Raw genomic sequence first — 16,597 nt, forward strand, 5'->3', positions numbered from 1 at the left:
ACCACTTCAACTTCACCAAAACCTTCTTTTCAGAGCCACCACTTCTTCTAAGAGAGCTGTACCATCTGCTCAAATTTGACCTCAAGAACTCTCCCACCCCTTCTTCAAAAATCTCCTAAAAAATAAAACGCTATTTGTTAGACTATGTATTGACTCCTCTGGTTTATTTGGGGTTCTGCCAGCAAAGTGGTTGTTTTTCCTAATTGGGTTGTATTTCATCACTTTATTTCATTGTATTGAAAATATAAGGCAGGACAGCCAGACACAGTGGAATCTTGGAGGGGGGGGTAGAATCAGAACAGTCACCAGGAGCAGCCAAGGGAGCTGTGGACAAAGGAGCCAGGACAAGCTGGAAGATAACAGATAAAGCCACAACCTACATGGCAGAATGTAGATCAATAGAAATGGGTTAATTTAAGCTGTAACAGCTAGTTAGTAATAAGCCTGAGCTATCAGTCAGACATTTATAAGTTAAAAAAAATATTCTTTTTCTCACATACTATATCCTGATTAGGGTTCACCTCCCTCTACTCCTCCCAGTTCTTCTCCACATCCCCTCCCATCCATACCTACACTTTTTTTAATCTCTCATTACAAAACAGGCTTCTAAAGCATTATAATATAATATAACATGATATTAATATGATACAATGCAGGGCCCCCACGAGTGTCCCTTGGGGGTGGGAGAAAGTAGACACAACACTAACCACACAGGCACTGGGAACAAGTTGGAACAACAAGCTCAGTTTATTCCAGAAGAAGTAAGCCTTATATACCCCTCAATCCTGCCCCAGGGAATGTGATTCAGTGAGCTGGCATCTGCTGAGGTGATGTGGTAGCTGTCCATAGATCCACATCTCACTACACTATGATGCTGTTGTTAAGGTCCTTTGACAGACCCAAGCTGCCTGTCAAGAAATATCTATTGTACATGTGCTTACTATCTGTGTAGGCCAGCTGTCAGGTCCATTGAGGCTTATGTACCTCACAATACCATAATAATATACAATGTACTATAATAAATAATATAAAAATACTAATATATAATATAAATATATATTTCTATGATATATAATCTGTAGAGTATAATATGATGAAATAAAAACTAACATTAAAATTGGCAGAAGAAACAGAACACCCTACTCATTCACACTCAGAAGGAATCCCATAAAGACATTAAGCTTGAAGCCATTATATATATATATATATATGGGACCAGAAGGGTAAAAAGAAAGAATATATATCACAAGATAATTTTTTTACAAAAAAGGAAAAGACCCAACACAACATTGGAAGACATGGGACCTCCAAAGATGCCATTTAGTTAACTATTTTTTCATTTATAAATAGTTGTCAATTGGAGATTGCTTCTGGGTGAGAAATGGGCACATATGTTCACTTTTCCTTTAAGCTCTACCACCTAGTACAGACCTGTGCAGGCCCTGTGCATGCTGCCCCTGTCTGTGTGAGTTCACATTGTTCACATTGTTTACATTGATTTAAAGGCCTTGTCTCCTTGGTGTCCTCCATCCTCTCTAGATCTTACAGTTTGTCTTGCCCCTTCTTTGATCAGGTTTCCTGATCCCTGAGAGGAGTGATTTGATGCAGACATCTCATTTACAGCAGATTATTCCAAAATCGCTCACTCTCCACATATGTCTGGCTGTGGGTCTCTGCATTTGTTCCCAGTTGCTGCAGGAGGAAGCTTCTCTAATGATGATTGAGCCAGGACCTGATGAAAGAATACAGAGGAGTGACATCAGGAGTCTTTTATTGTTACTTTTTTTTAAGAACAGTAGGATTAGGTTCCTGGGCTATCTAATAGTCTCGGGTTCTTGTCCTCCCAAGCAGTATTGGAAATAGATTCCATTTCGTGGAGTGGGCCTTAAAGTCAATAAGATACTGATTGGTTATGCCTACAACTTTGGTTGTAGTATTTCATACAGACAAGTCATCATTGTAAATAAAATGTTTTTTGGCTGGACTAGTGTTTAGCTTTCTTATCTGGTAGCATGTGAAGTACCTTCCAGTACTATGAATACTAGTCAGTAGGAGTGAAGGCTCTAGTTAGGCACTAGACTGGCTTCTCTAGTAGATTTATTTATTTAATCTTTTGGTTTATTCATAAAAAATGGGGTTATTCATAAAAAATGGGGTTTTGGAATACATAATTACACTAGCATTCTCGAAAGCACTTCATTCTGGATTTCTTTTCTGGTCATTTCATAGGAAAATCCCTGACTCTGCAAAGTCAATTAACAGGTTTATTCTGCCCAGGTTTCTTATGACTTCCAAACAAACTATCCTTCAACAATTCCCACATCCCCCACTATACCAATGTGTTTCTGAAGCAGTGATCATAGGGAATAGCTTAGGAAGCTAGGGCTCTTCTTGGCTTACACTACGAACACACCCTTCTCCCAATAATGCACTCATTGCACTGAGGCCTTTAGCTGCATGTGCTATGCACACACATGTCTTTCTGAGCAAAACACATAGGGATATATTAGTAATTTAAGAACCCAACCTACCTTAAACTTCACTCATACTCCCTCTTAATAGAGTATGTTTTTTTTCCTGCCATAACAACAATCAAACTTAAATAGATTGTATTAAATCCTACTCCAGCTTGTCCAGATACAAATATAAATGATCTCAAGACTGGTTTTGGGTGCATATGCAATAAAACAAACTGTGTCCTCCAAGTGAACCTTTATAGAGAAGCCCCTATTATTATTATTATGCATAATTGGGTATGTCCATTATCAAAATCAGATGCATTATAGGAACAGATATGCACAATAAATACTAATGTAACTTGAATCATTCACTCAAAACAGAACCACCAAAACTATACCCCTTAGTAACCATGTTCTTTATCATGTAGCCATAAAAGGGACCCTAAAACATTAATTAGGTCCCTCGACTGCTTTCACTCATGTGGCCTGCTGTCACTCTTGACAGTGTACTTGACCTGTTCTGTTGTTTTTCTTTGATAAAATTTTCCTTGCTTCTTTGGTATCAGGTAAGCCTTTGTTTCAATTATTTGAATAAGAGGCCAAGAACCTGGAAATACCCAGCCCAGACCCTGACCGCCGGTAGCACGTCCATTTCTCAGAATCATCCAAAACCCTAGGCTTAGCCTTCTCCTGCAAGATCCCGGATTGTGGTATAGACCAAATGGGGACCTCTTTTTCTGTTTTTCTTCACCCCTAATATATGAGGCACATATGAACCAAGAGGACATGTTGTGCTTGTTGGGTCTGGGTATCACACAAATATTGAGAACTAGGTCACCAATATTAGATGAGCAGAGGCAACTTTATTCTATCACCACAGGATACCAGAACTAGTCAGGGCCACAGACAGGTCAGGTACTGACATGGTGACCCTGAACAGAGGGGGAAGCCACTTTTTAAAGCAAAAGCCATGACTAAGGGGGCCAGGGGTGATAGTGGGGAGTGTAAAGCTTGTTTACACAAGACTCTAGTTATCTTAACACAGCTCTTGACACAGCTGGGGTCTTGTCTTGATTTTTAACCAACTGTTCTTCTCACAACTGCAGAGAATATGGGACAAGGGTTATGCAACAGTGGACTCCACAGTGCTCAACCCTGTGTGCTCCCAATTGGAGTAGTTTCTGATTTCCGGGCATACTTCCACCTGTGATCCTGTACTACTGTAGTTCAAACAAGTTGGATTTCCCTTGGAATCCTTTCAAAAATCACATTCCAACTATCATTCTGTTTTCAATCTTTCCTTTTTACATTGTATTTATCGTATGTACATGTGTATGTGTAGGGGCACATGCTACAGCATAAGTGTCAAGGTCAGAGGACGACAGTTAGAATTGGTTCTCTCCTTCCATCATGTGAGTCCTGGAGATCCAACTGTTATCAGTCTTGGTTTCAAATGTGATTACTCACAGAGCCATTTCCTTTCACAACTCTTTATTCCTTTCTTTAAAAGAGACTGTCTACTCAGAGAAGTCAGAATCCAACACCAGTTGGTTAAAGTAACTCCCTCCTCAATTGAGGGAGCTGCAGATCATTATATAGCACACTCAGATAACCTAATGTGTAACTCTCCTTTGCCTCTTCATAGGGGTTAACCATCTTATCCAAAAATCGTGAACACGTTCAGTAGTGAAAAGAGTGCCATGTATAATTGTGTAGGACCAAATCAGTAAAATCATAAAGTCCAAGTCATACTTCCATGGATGGAGAAAAATTTGAATGAGGGCATTTGTTAGGAACTGAGGATTTGCAGATCACAATGGAGAAGAAGAAGTACTTTACTTTTGATTTCTTGTTCAAGACTTAATCTCTATAACTGTGGGTGCCTTTGTTTCCCTGAGACAAATGTTGAGATTAAGTTGCATTCATGGGGAGAAGAGTGTCTGTTTGAATTCTGACTGAATTCAGTCTGATTGAATGACTGATATGAGCCTGTGAGGCTGTACTCTGCTGTATTAAGAGTAATTAAGGGCACATGTTTTGGATTGGATGCAGTCTGGGCGTGCCAGTGTGCCTCTTAACTGAATTTACTACACTTGGTAAATGACTAGATTATGTCCAAGCCTCAACATTCTCCTAGGAGAACAGGGCCTTCCAGTTGTGGTGAGGTGTGGACAGGAAGCATATTCTGCAACCAGTAGTGAATATTGGCTATCCAGACCATCAGTTCTGAGAGTCATGCTTCTGGTGAAGAGAAACTGGGTGTAGGGTCTGTTCCAAACAGCTGTGTGCATGGATGTACTCTTGGCTGCCTGGATCCCATCCGTTTGCTTAGGACTGACAGTTGAGATAAGGGAGGATGACCTTTTCTCTCCTGAGCCTCGCTTTATGGCTTTATGTTACAGAAGCTGAATAGATAAGCCTGCTTTGAATAATGATGGGTAGTTGCTAGGATTATTTTGAAAGTGCTTTGTTGCATCACTAGCTGTGAGCATTGCTGACTTGGGGCTTTGTGATAAGTAAGCCAGACCTTTTCACCCTCATGAAATCTCTCATGTCCCCGCTGTCTTTCTATATAAAAATTGCTTCTCTTTCAAGCTTTGGCTCAAATACTATGTCTTTTGTTTAAAAAAATATTCTGACCATTCCAGAAAACTAGACATACTATGAATTCCTACAGAAAGGTTGTCTTTAGCATTTCATAAAAGAATAGAGGTAGTATGCGATACACAATATCTTCCTATTCCTACTCTTCAGGCCTCCAAGATGTATGCTTCATGACCTTGGTGAAATGCTGTCTCATATAGCGTCACTCAGTAGTGGTCCTGAGCCTGCAGTGTAGCAAAGGATAAGGACCACAACTCATCACTCTTCATATTCTAAGATTCAATAATATGATAAGTGGTAGAATGATCATATCACTGGACACTTTATATTACACACTGACACTCTGATATTTTATGCATATAGTGTCTTCACTGGTAAGGGGGCAAAGGATGCAGGAGTGAGAGAGAAAGAACTTTGTCTTAAAACAAGCAAAAGCCTCTTCTGATTCCACAGAGAGCTCTGGAGGTAAAAAGATCTACTAGAAGTACTAACTTCTCTTGGGAGGAAATGCTATGTTTATGCAGAGAAAAAAGGCCCAAGACAAAATGCCAAAAAATACAGAACAGAATCCCTCGCTTTCTCACATTCAGACCCTAGCTGCCTGAAGCCTGATCAAGTGATTTGTGATGTCTTACACAAATAACCACAGCCTAACACCCAATGACCCTCTTCAATAGCCAGTCGTAGGGAAGGACCAATCAAATGGTGTAATAAAATTGGCTACCTAAAAGGATAGTGAGCTGCACATGGTTTATCTACTCAAATTAAACTATGCAAATGGACCAGAAGACAAGGTCAGGTGGCTTCCTTTTAAAAAGCACTTTAAATTTATTATTTGAGGATTTCATGCATGAATAATATATAATTTGAATGTCTGCCTCCCATTCCCTGCTGCACTCTTAACAGGTACCAACCTTATTGCATCCTCCTCCCAATTGTATGTTCTCCTTTTTTTATAATTCACTGAATCAAATTAGCACTGCATATATGAGTATATGCATATATGCACTGCATGAACAATCTATTGGAGACTGTGGGTGTCCATAAAGATGGCTGCACTCCATCTTGACACATGGACAGAGAGTTCAAAAGTGTCCTCAGCAAGTCATAAGACATAAAGGTTAAAAGTGTGGCTATGGTAGGATGTTTTGCTGTCTTAGTATAAATAACTACAGGCCATAGTGTGTCTGGCAAACTTCTCAGCAAAGCAGGAAACTAAACTGTCCACCTGTATTGGCAGTTTCTCAGTCGTTTTTCTCTGTGTCTTGCAGAATGTTTGCCAGACTCTTCCATGAAGCAGGAACCCTGTAGGAATGAATGTCCACCTTGCATCAGCAGTCACTATCCTGTGAGCCCTGCATGTCCAGTTCATATAGCATAAAGTCAAACAGTCTAGACAAGAGCAGTATCTTGCCCAAATGTCTAGTCTTGCCATGTTGGAAGTAAACTCCACAACAAGTTTATTCAATGCCCATCTTCCTTTCTGATGCAGGGGGTGTTGCCAGGAGGTGTGCCTCACTGTCAAGAAAAACCCTAAACCATTTTAAATGATATATTCTGTAAATGTGAAAGCTGACTGTTTCACTGTCAGAAGTCATCAACTGCCAATAGAACCTCAGCTGGGGGTGGGGCCTCTGAGACCCCTCCTCTAATTCATACTAGAACTTTGACTGGCATGTTGTTGTCTCTGGGTCCTGGTACTCTTGCCAGTATCAGGGATCCCTCTCTTGGCTTGGGTCTCAGACTGGACCAGTCATTGGTTGTTCATTCCCACAGTCTCAAGGCTACCCTTAACTCAGCGCATCCTATAGGAAGGACAGACTGTGGGTCAAAGGTTATGTGGCTGGTTTGGTGTCCCAATTCCTCTACTGTTAGTCCTTCCTGGTAACAAGAAGTGGCCAGTTTAGCCTGTGTATCCTCTTTTGCTAGAAGTCTTATAGATTCCTGGGCGTTTCCCTTGCGCCATGTTGTGTATTTTTATATTTTTATTCATGTCTCACTTTTAATTGGTTTGTTTGTTTGTTGGTCTCTTGCCATTTCCTTTTGTAAAACACCAATCTTCTGTCATATGCACAGATGGCAAAGATTTCCTCCCATTGTATAGACTATATTGACAGTTTTCTTTGCTGAGCAGAAGTTTCTTACTTTACAAGATTCATTCATCTGTTATTGGTATCTTTGTGCTATCAGAGCCCTATTCAGAGCATACCTGTCCATCAACATTTTAAATCCAGGTCCATATACTAATACCTCAACATCACTGTAGCTCTCAGTAAACTGCTAGCCATCTGCCTCCTGCCAACAATTATGTATGCCATGATGGAGGGTCTTAATGAGTACACAAAAGAATTATAAGGCAGAGCCAAGATCCACATCAGCAAATATCAGCACAATGATGGCAAAATGTTTATAGGATGTTAACACTGGGGCACAAGCAAGAAAGATCTGGCTGAGTATTTGTCTCCATTTGAGAACATTATAGATGACATAAATTAAAAAAGAACCACTTACTGGAAGATCAAGAGAATCTCCATTTGTGCTTTTCCAAAAATTCATGTCAGCCAGCATCAAAATAATTGAAATGTCTTTTCATGCATTCTTATCACACTTTAGGGATTTGTGTGGTATGGGTTCTTAAGAAGCCTTACACTAGCAAGTATCAGTAGCTAGTATCAGCTAGTGTATCTAGCTAGTGTAGCTAGTGTATCAGCAGAGTAATTTAAACATTCCCACATTCCGGCATAAGGAGCAGTGAAAAAAGTGTTTGATTTGTTAATGTGATTGTCACAGATGTGTTTAGTTTTAAAATTATTCCCACAGTGCCGAGTTCTTTACTCTCTTTAAGATCTATGTATGATTTTTTTTTAAAGAATTTAAGAATGAATGAAGATTTTAATCTAATATTTCTAGTGAGAATTTACTAACAGTAGTTTTAAGAACATTTTAAGAATCTAAATGTTAAGAATGCATTCTTAATCACAATAAAATGTAATTAGATAAATGTAGCTTTGGCTGGCCTAGAGCTCATTAGGTCGACCAGGCTGCCCTTGAACTCACAGACATCCTCCTGCCTTTACCTCCTGAGTAGTGAGGTTAAAGGTGTGTGCCACCAGGTCTGGATAAAAGCTATTGATATTTTATAGTGTTTAAATAGCCCTATCTCTTTTTATGCTCTGTGTTTGGAAACTGGTTTTACCATATCTCCTTTAACCAATTTATGGTGGCTTTACACAGAGCTGAATATTTAGGCTGAGGTGTTTTCATTTTTGAGATAGGGGGAAGTCTTCTATGCCCAGCCTCACTTGCTAGTGAGCAGCAGCATTCTGGCCAGTGCACAAGCCACGTGGAGATTAGCGTAGCCTGTGATAGAGAGGCTGGTAGGATCTCATTGAGCCCAGGGATTATCCTTAACCTAGCACAGTTGAAGTCCTTTGCACCCAAGCCTGTCTAAAAAGAAGACAGCACCCTGAGATTGTGTAAGGGTTCCAGCGTGACCTTTACTGAACATCCACTGAAGTTCTGAAAGGGGTAAGTGGGTACATGCTCATAACTAAAGAACATTGTAGACAGGCACCTACTAATGAGGGCTGGGTGCTCATCTCAGCAGTTGCTCATGCCTGCTTCCCACATTCCTCCACCTAAGCTATCCTTGCCCTTCCTCCCACGGCACTGGTTCTTAACCTTCCTAACGTTGTGACCCTTTAATGCAGTTCCTCATGGTGTGGTGACCCCCAACCATAAAGTTATTCCCCTTGCTACTTCTTAACTGTGATTTTGATAGTTACGAATGTTAATGGAAATAGCTGATAGGCAGGATTTCTGGTCTGTGACCCCCATGGGGGTTGTGTCCCACTTGTTGAGAACCACCGGCCTGAAGCTTGCTGCAGCCTCGCAGGCTATGGGTTCAGGACTCCCCTGGATCTACTGCCTCTGAAGGTTCAGCTTATTTGGACAGTGAGCATGGCTCCTTAGACTCTTCTTTCAGTCTTCATTATTTGTCAGATACCTCACGACGGCCCTACACCCTTCCGGCTACTTGCCATGAAAATCCAACCAGAATGTGCCCAGGCTTGCAATTTTCTGATAAAAAAAATTAAGAGATAATAGCTGGCTGAAGATCTGATGACTCCAAATGTGACAATGCCTGCCCCACCCACAGTTATCCTTTCATGCCTCTTGCCTAGTGCCCACACACTTTGTTTCTCAAGCCGTTATCCCACAGGATCAATGTAAGCACTTCAAAGATCACTAAGCACTGATGCTTTCCCCTGGTTTGTTTTTCATTAAGTACACCAAGAGCTTATGGCTGCGCACTGGGTGTGTCCTTTACTCAGCCAAACACTGGTGCAAATAAGCACGCTCAGATTCGCTCCCACCCTTCAACTCCATTAATTACTTCTTTACTCTTCATTCGTATCTCAATCAGTCCCATTATGCTTCAATTCACATGCCCACTTGGGGGGATATTAATAAATGCTCCTATTTCTATCCTAAATTTACAAGATCAAAGCACCTATATCACCATCAGATTAATCTCGTAGATAAATGTGATGATAATTTACGATTGTCAACTTGTTTGGATTGTAAGAGAAATTCTCACACACGTATGAAATTCTCAACGAACTATAATACATATTCATTCATACTGTACTAGAAAAAACATGAACATTAATATTTAAATGAAGAGAAGATTAAAACAAAAAAATCTTAGTTTCCTTAGTTACTTGCCTTTCTCATAATTTTACACAAAGGGCAAAAAATGCATCCTATGCTCAGCTCTGAATTCCAATTTTAAATCACTGAAGTTAAAAATAATCAACTTAAAAAACAAAACACAAGATTTACACTCTGTATCTCACCAACCTCTAGCCTGAAGTTTATATGCCCTTCCCTGATAATGGACCCCCAGACTGATAGCTGGGAAACCAGCAATGGACCGACTTATGGGGTGGAGGAGAATGGGACAGGAGGGGGAACCCAGGGTCATGGGAGGGAGCGTGAGGGAACTAGGATCGATATGTAAAATAAGAAAAAAATAATATGTATTAAAAGAAAAAAGATCCTACCACCAGGTATAAGCACATTGGGAGCTAAAATTGTACATTATGAACTGGAGAATGCATTTAAGTCAAAAGCACTGAGATGGTCAAAATTCTTGGTTCATAAGACAATAAACTCTATTCAATGTAAGGACCATAACAGGAAATAAGTAATACAAATCATTAGCAGGTATTAAATCTCAGGGTAGGTTCAATAGAAGACCCTGTTGTCTTCAATACAGTGTTTAGCAAGAGTCTCCTGCCACTTTCCCATCCAAATCCAGGTTTGGGTGTTTCTATTAAGGTGAAAAATACTTTCAAGAAATCAAGATTATGCTTTTAGGTCCTATGTTTCCACTCCTTCATTCCTGAGTGAGGCATCAGCTCTCATCACCTTACATTTCACATAAGTGTAATCTGCTTAAGAGGTTTTCCTCCAATCATTTTTAATTGAAAAAAATACTCTTATGTAATTTCATGCTTTAGAATACCAAGAATGTGCCATGGGAAGTTTGTGATTATATTTCATTTAGTGTTACATTAGAAACGTAAACTCGAGGGGCTGCAGTAGCATACAACTTTACAAAGAAGATGAAGCACTTGTGGCACCCACTGTAGGTTAAAATCATCTTGTCCTGCAGCAAATGAAAAACCACAGGCAACAAGGTCAACAATGGTAGTAAGACAATTGACAATGGAATTTACACACCAGTGGGCAGTTTCAAACCAAATTTAATGATCATTGGCAAGTGGTGACATTTCAGCCAAGGCAGTAAAGGTGAAAAATCTGTCAGTAACTGCCTAAAATCTTAAAACTGTCAGGCAATGGTGAAGCTGCTCTCCCAAGGAGGTCTTCATCTTATGATCTTTTAATATACTCTTTCTCCTGTTGGATAGCTACGGGAAAAAAGAAACATAAAAATATGGTTAGGAGAGACTTTTTCTAATGTTTAGTTTCTTCCTAGAGTTTTGCTACCAGAATGTAGTGGAGCTCGGGAGTACAGTGCTTGCCTATCATGAAGTGGGTTGGAACCCAGTACCATTAAAAAGAATGTGTGTTAATCTTTAAATGCTTATCATTATACTCTAAATTCAGAACACCATCATCCACAAATTCTCACAAAGTTATATGAGAGTAGACATCAACCATTGTAATATATATTAAGGTTTAATAGCAAATTAATATTAAATTTTAATATCTTTAAACTCTGGGTTTTACATTCCATTTGAAGTAGATTTATGCTGTTGCTGTTATTTGAGACTAAAAGGTAACAATACAATAAGGAAGCTTTAAAAACAGTCTTTTCTAGTTTTAGAACTCTCAAATAATGACGGTGTAAGAAAAAGCATAGCACAGCATACATTCTGAGGTTCTCCAGTAAGATGTAACTCTAGGAATTAACAGTGATCCCCTCAGTCTGGGAACAACAGTGTGTTCGAATCTGAACTTATACCATTTTATTTGTCATAAGGCAGAATAGATCAGAATTACAGCATGTGCAGAGTTCATTAGCAGAACAAGATTGCAGGCTCAAATTCATAGATGCAGGAAAACATCACACGATTAGAAGTGCACATAGGGTTTTTCCTAGTGATCAGTCAAACATTCCAAGATTGCTTTTAATGTGATATATGTAATTTTAATCAATAAAGTAGCTTTTCTTTCTTAATACTACTGGTGCCTACTACTGTTATTACTCCTGGTTCCTATTCTGCAGGAACACTTATAAAGTCCCAATAACAAATCGGCTATTGGTTATTTTAAAATATTAATTATAATAGGAAACTGATTATTATTTACTTTGTGAACAATTTAATAGAACATAGGTGTGTTAACTGACTATGCCAACTTTCACCAGTGTTCCCCTTAACTAGGAACCCCCACTACTTACTTTCCTTCGATGGAAGAGTATTTTTTTCTTCAGTATTAGTTTTCTTCAGTTTTGATCTGTCAAATCTTTCTACTTCAGACAAGTCCGGTTTATCACTCATCTTGACTGAAAGAAAGAACAACAAAACGTTATCTACTAGACCTGTGATCAGATTAACAGTTAAAACTGACTTTTTTTTTTTTTAACTATTGATGAGAATTTTGCCTGGTGATTTTCAACAAGAAAGCAGATTTTAGAAAACCATGTTTTTCTTGGAGTTCTCTGATTGCAAAGCATTAGCCTATTTCTGGTGGCAGTAAATGACAGCTAATGAAGATGCCCTAGAAACCAACATACTCTAGAAACCCTGGGGGTAAGGGAGAAAAGCCCGACTTCAGCAACTATGAGCATCTTCACCTTCTAGTCAATACTTTTATGGTATTTGGGAAAGGTGGTGAGCATCACACACTAAAAGTGTGGCACACAACGCTGAACTAATTTCTACCAAATGTCCAAATCAGTATATTAAAGCATGACAATAGGATGAGGAAGGTTTAACCTAATCACTGGCAATTACAAGCCTCAAGATACCTTCCTGTACCCTTAGTACATAAGGGGTGGGGGGAGCTAATTAGCCTCGGACTCAGAACTTTAGCAGAGGTAGGTAAGTCAAACAGAGTTAAGTTTTACTTCAACCTGTTTGCACTGTTAAGAGAGTAGGCATGATACAAAGGCAGTACATGCTGAAATCCCTCATGTCCTGTAAATTTCACAAAGACAATAGGAAAATACCCCCCAAAAATCAGAAGGCAGAACTCTTCTTTGCCACCCTAGAGGGGTAGGACACAATCTAGTGACCAGAGTAAAATGGAGAACACTTTCCCGCCCCCTGCCCCCGAAGTTGCCACAAGTCCCTGTTCAGTCAAGGGTATCCTAAGGCCCTCCTTTACTGGGTGAACAGTGCCAAGTTCAAAGCTGGGCAAAATGGAATTCAAACATTTGCAAGGCGGGGCTGGGCATTTGTCTGGATTGTGCCATTTACCTGCCAGTGTCCAGTGCCCAGCCTAAGGAACAGAGGGGCGAGAGCAAACCCTAGAAATGCCGTTTTCCACCCGCCCCAACTCCCTTTCCAGCCTTCATTATCTCCTCTGAGAAGCTCCTACTCCCTGGACCTCCCACAATGAGACCCCCAGGACTGGACCTCCCACAATGAGACCCCCAGGACTGCTCCCTGCAGGCACGGAAAACAAAGCCTCCACAAACTCGGAAGCGCAGACCACCTTAAGGCGTGAAAGCAGTGACGCTGGTGCCAGCAGTAGTCACCACACTGGCTCCAAGGGGCTGCTGAGTCTTACCTAGTGACTAGTGGTTCCAATGCAGTCTCAGGACAAACCGCTAAATCTGCAGCTGAAAGATCAGGCTGGTATTGCTCACAGTCTCAGGCTTATAAACACTTCAACAGGTCCCTCCTCTGGACCACGCCCATCCCTTTATGAGTAGACAGTTAAAGCTGACGTCAGCCCTGCACAGGCCTCTCTCATTGGACAATAAGTCAAGACTTGCTATGCTCCATCCCCAGGTCTAGTGACTATCACTGCTCAATTTAGTACCTCAACATACCTGCCATAGCAAGGCTTGATGATGTCATGGAAGAAATCTGATGGATAAGGGGCAATTTTTTGACAACTTCCTCTTCCTCAGCTTTAGCCTATGGTTTATCATTCCTTTTTTATAAATACATTTATTCCTGAGCAAATTTAGGAGTTTGACATTAAACAATTGCATCTTATCCAGTTAGATTTTAATATCTGAACTTCGAGGGCCAAACTGAATGAGTTGTACCCTGAATTCTTGGCTTTTTATAGCCTTTGGGAGGGACTATACTGTGATGACCAGTGTTTTTGAACCTATGCTCAGTGACCCCTGTTCTAATCCCTGCCCTGCTAATAGTGCAGATGTGGGGGTCAGTGATTCAGGGCCACCCACTCCTGAACATTTCCTATTACACATGCCACATTTTAGACATTTTGTGCCATTGAAAATGAGAATAATTAGTTTAGAAAAATCAAAAGAGAATCTGACGCAACCTTTCATGCTTTGCATGACCCACAAGAAACAAGATGAAAACTATGTAAAATGAATCGCCAAGGCTCAGGGATTGGGGCAGGAGAGGGGCAGAAGGATTTCAAGATCTAAAGGCAACAGATTGCTACAGAGAAAGTGTTTTCTGAACACAACTGAAAATGCATCATTTGAACTGTCAGTTGCTGTAACTATATGTACAATAATTGCACAAAATTAAATCAGACAAAATCTCAGCATGGAGAGGGAAGGAAGTTAAGAATTCCTGCCCCCAGCTGAGAACTACTGAGAACTACTCTCTCTTTCCCAACTACTGATGGGTTTGGGGAAATAGAGAGTCAGTTTTCTTCAAAGGTGAGGCTCCTGAGAGGCCACCATGTTACATCAGATGGCCCTACTCCCATGTATATGCTGGAACACTAAATGGAATACCTGGGTATTTTGTTTTCTTTTTAAAGAAGAAAATACATGAAGTAGGGAGGGAATTGTTGCATTTAGGGATAGACAGGAATTGGAAGGGAGAGAATAGGACCTGTCTCCTTGTTCAAAACATTGTATACAGGTATGTATCTCTCAAACAAAAAAGATAATAATAAATAACAATAATACTAATACATGGTAAAACACAACTTTTGGACAGCACCAGGCCCCAGTGTCTACTGAGGGAGAACACTGAAAATCTCATAGTTACTGTTGTGGGTATCCACCAGAAGAGACAATTTGGCCAAGAGTTTAAGCTACTAGAAAGAAAGCCTTTATTAGCCAGCTGGCAACTCCAATGGATGTTCAGGATACCAGTGTGGCCCCAAGCCTTTTTCAGGGTGAGCTTTTAAGCACACACAAAAAAGTGTTCTGGGTTGACATATTTCTGTTAACAAGAACAGTTAGCCAGAAACAAAAATACAGAAAAGAACAAGCAAACAATCAAAAACCAGCAAGGTTAGTAAATTTAGAGACTTTCCCAGAACTATAGACTTTGATGGACCATCTTTGTTTTTGTTTTAGCAGGTGGTGCTGTCTACATGCTGAGTTTTATGGCCTGAATAGCATTTCCATCATGGAGTCAGTTGTGCTAAGGTCTGGGGGCCCCACTAAGTTCAGGGTCCAGTTACATTCCCCTCTGGCTTAGTGAATAAACAAACCATGGACCCATCATGCTCTAAAGAGGTGTAGGTAGATCTAAGATTAATTTTACTGAACAGAAACAATAGGCCATGGAGTTTAAGATGTAGGGCCCCACAATTAATCCAACCAGAATGTGAATTAAAGGCCCAGTCAGCAATGCTGATAGCAGAGTAGTTAGCCAGGGGGACCAAGACATCAGAGACCAGTAAAAATTATTTGATTCATGTCTTTGTCTCTTCTTGAGATTTTCCCCAACCATGGCAAGATATACTCTAATTACCCCTGATCAAGTAACGCTGATACAACAGGGTTTTCCCAAAGCCATACATGGTCTCCCTTTATAGGATCATTTCTGTTATGGAAGCTAACTAGTTCAATTCAGAAATGGAAATTTTAATACCTCTAGGTCCAGATCAATTCGTCTACTTAGTTTGGAAAGCAGCAGCAGAAGAAAATAGATCATTCTTATCCTGATGAATTAACCCATAAGGCAGAATAGCAGGCATCAAGATAAGGGCAAATGCCTAGGTTAAGTTCTCTACTATTAATTTTGTTCTGCCCCCAGTCACAGTGAGTTTTGTCAGTCAATGGACTGACAGTGTGGTAGTTCCTATCCCTATGTAGTACAGGGGCCAGGTGTCTAAGCATAACCAGCAATACTGGCCTATTTCTGTCTGGGAATGATTAAGTAAGTGGTGGGCCTTATCAAGAGTAGAGAAGAAGGATGGGAATCCCTCAGCTATCCTGGACAATGGAAGTGGGTTTCCTAGACAGTGGCTTCTCTGGGTATCTTAATGCTTTGGACCGGTTAGATTGCCTGGTATGGTGAGATCTTTGTTAGAACACAAAATCTGAAGACCTGAAGGGGTGGTTTAAATGCATTCTTAGGATCCCATTCTGTGGCATAAAGTCTGAACCCACAGTTTATTCCTGTGGTTGGTTATGTTTTGTGCTGAATTGTTCAGGGGCAGAGTGTGTTTCATTGACTCTGGTTACAGGACCATAGAGGGTTTCTTTCACTGATCATTTTCAGCCTTTTGGTTCTTGTTTTAGGGCCAGAAACTATTTCTTTCAATGGTTGTGATTTTTAGGACAGAGTGTATTTCTTCGGCAGCAGTTTCAGGTTCAGGGTGCATTTCTTTGACTCTAGTTGCAGGACCAAAGTGTGTTTCTTTTGCTCTGCTCTGCTTTGGCTGGATCTTTTCCCCTACAGCTAAAACAGACACTAAGATAAAATATTCTCTAAGCATTGCAGTACAGATGGGAAAGGATCCTGGCAGTCGGGAGTCACGGAATACCACAAATTCACCCTAAGATTAACAACTTCCAGCCCTGCTCCGGGGAAAGGTTTCCCCAATGTAACAGCTCTGCTCTGGCAGGGAGGGTTTCCCAGCAAAGTTGTTACAGTTCTCCCCAG

General features: G+C 40.4%; 1 protein-coding gene across 1 annotated transcript in view; it reads right to left on the bottom strand.

Moving 5' to 3' along the window:
• Nucleotides 1-10,916: 10,916 nt before the first annotated feature.
• Slc25a53 (solute carrier family 25 member 53) overlaps nt 10,917-16,597 on the bottom strand; it is a 36,581-nt gene continuing 30,900 nt past the window's right edge. Inside the window, exons 2-3 of the mRNA XM_051179070.1 lie at nt 11,995-12,099; nt 10,917-10,999 (exon numbers count right to left, since the gene is read on the bottom strand). Coding sequence (XP_051035027.1) covers nt 10,962-10,999; nt 11,995-12,099 — 143 coding nt within the window. The 3' untranslated portion in view covers nt 10,917-10,961. The remainder of the gene's footprint in view (nt 11,000-11,994; nt 12,100-16,597) is intronic.

This window comes from Phodopus roborovskii, unplaced genomic scaffold (genome assembly GCF_943737965.1).
Source record: "Phodopus roborovskii unplaced genomic scaffold, PHOROB, whole genome shotgun sequence".
In the NCBI taxonomy this organism is placed as follows: domain Eukaryota; kingdom Metazoa; phylum Chordata; class Mammalia; order Rodentia; family Cricetidae; genus Phodopus; species Phodopus roborovskii.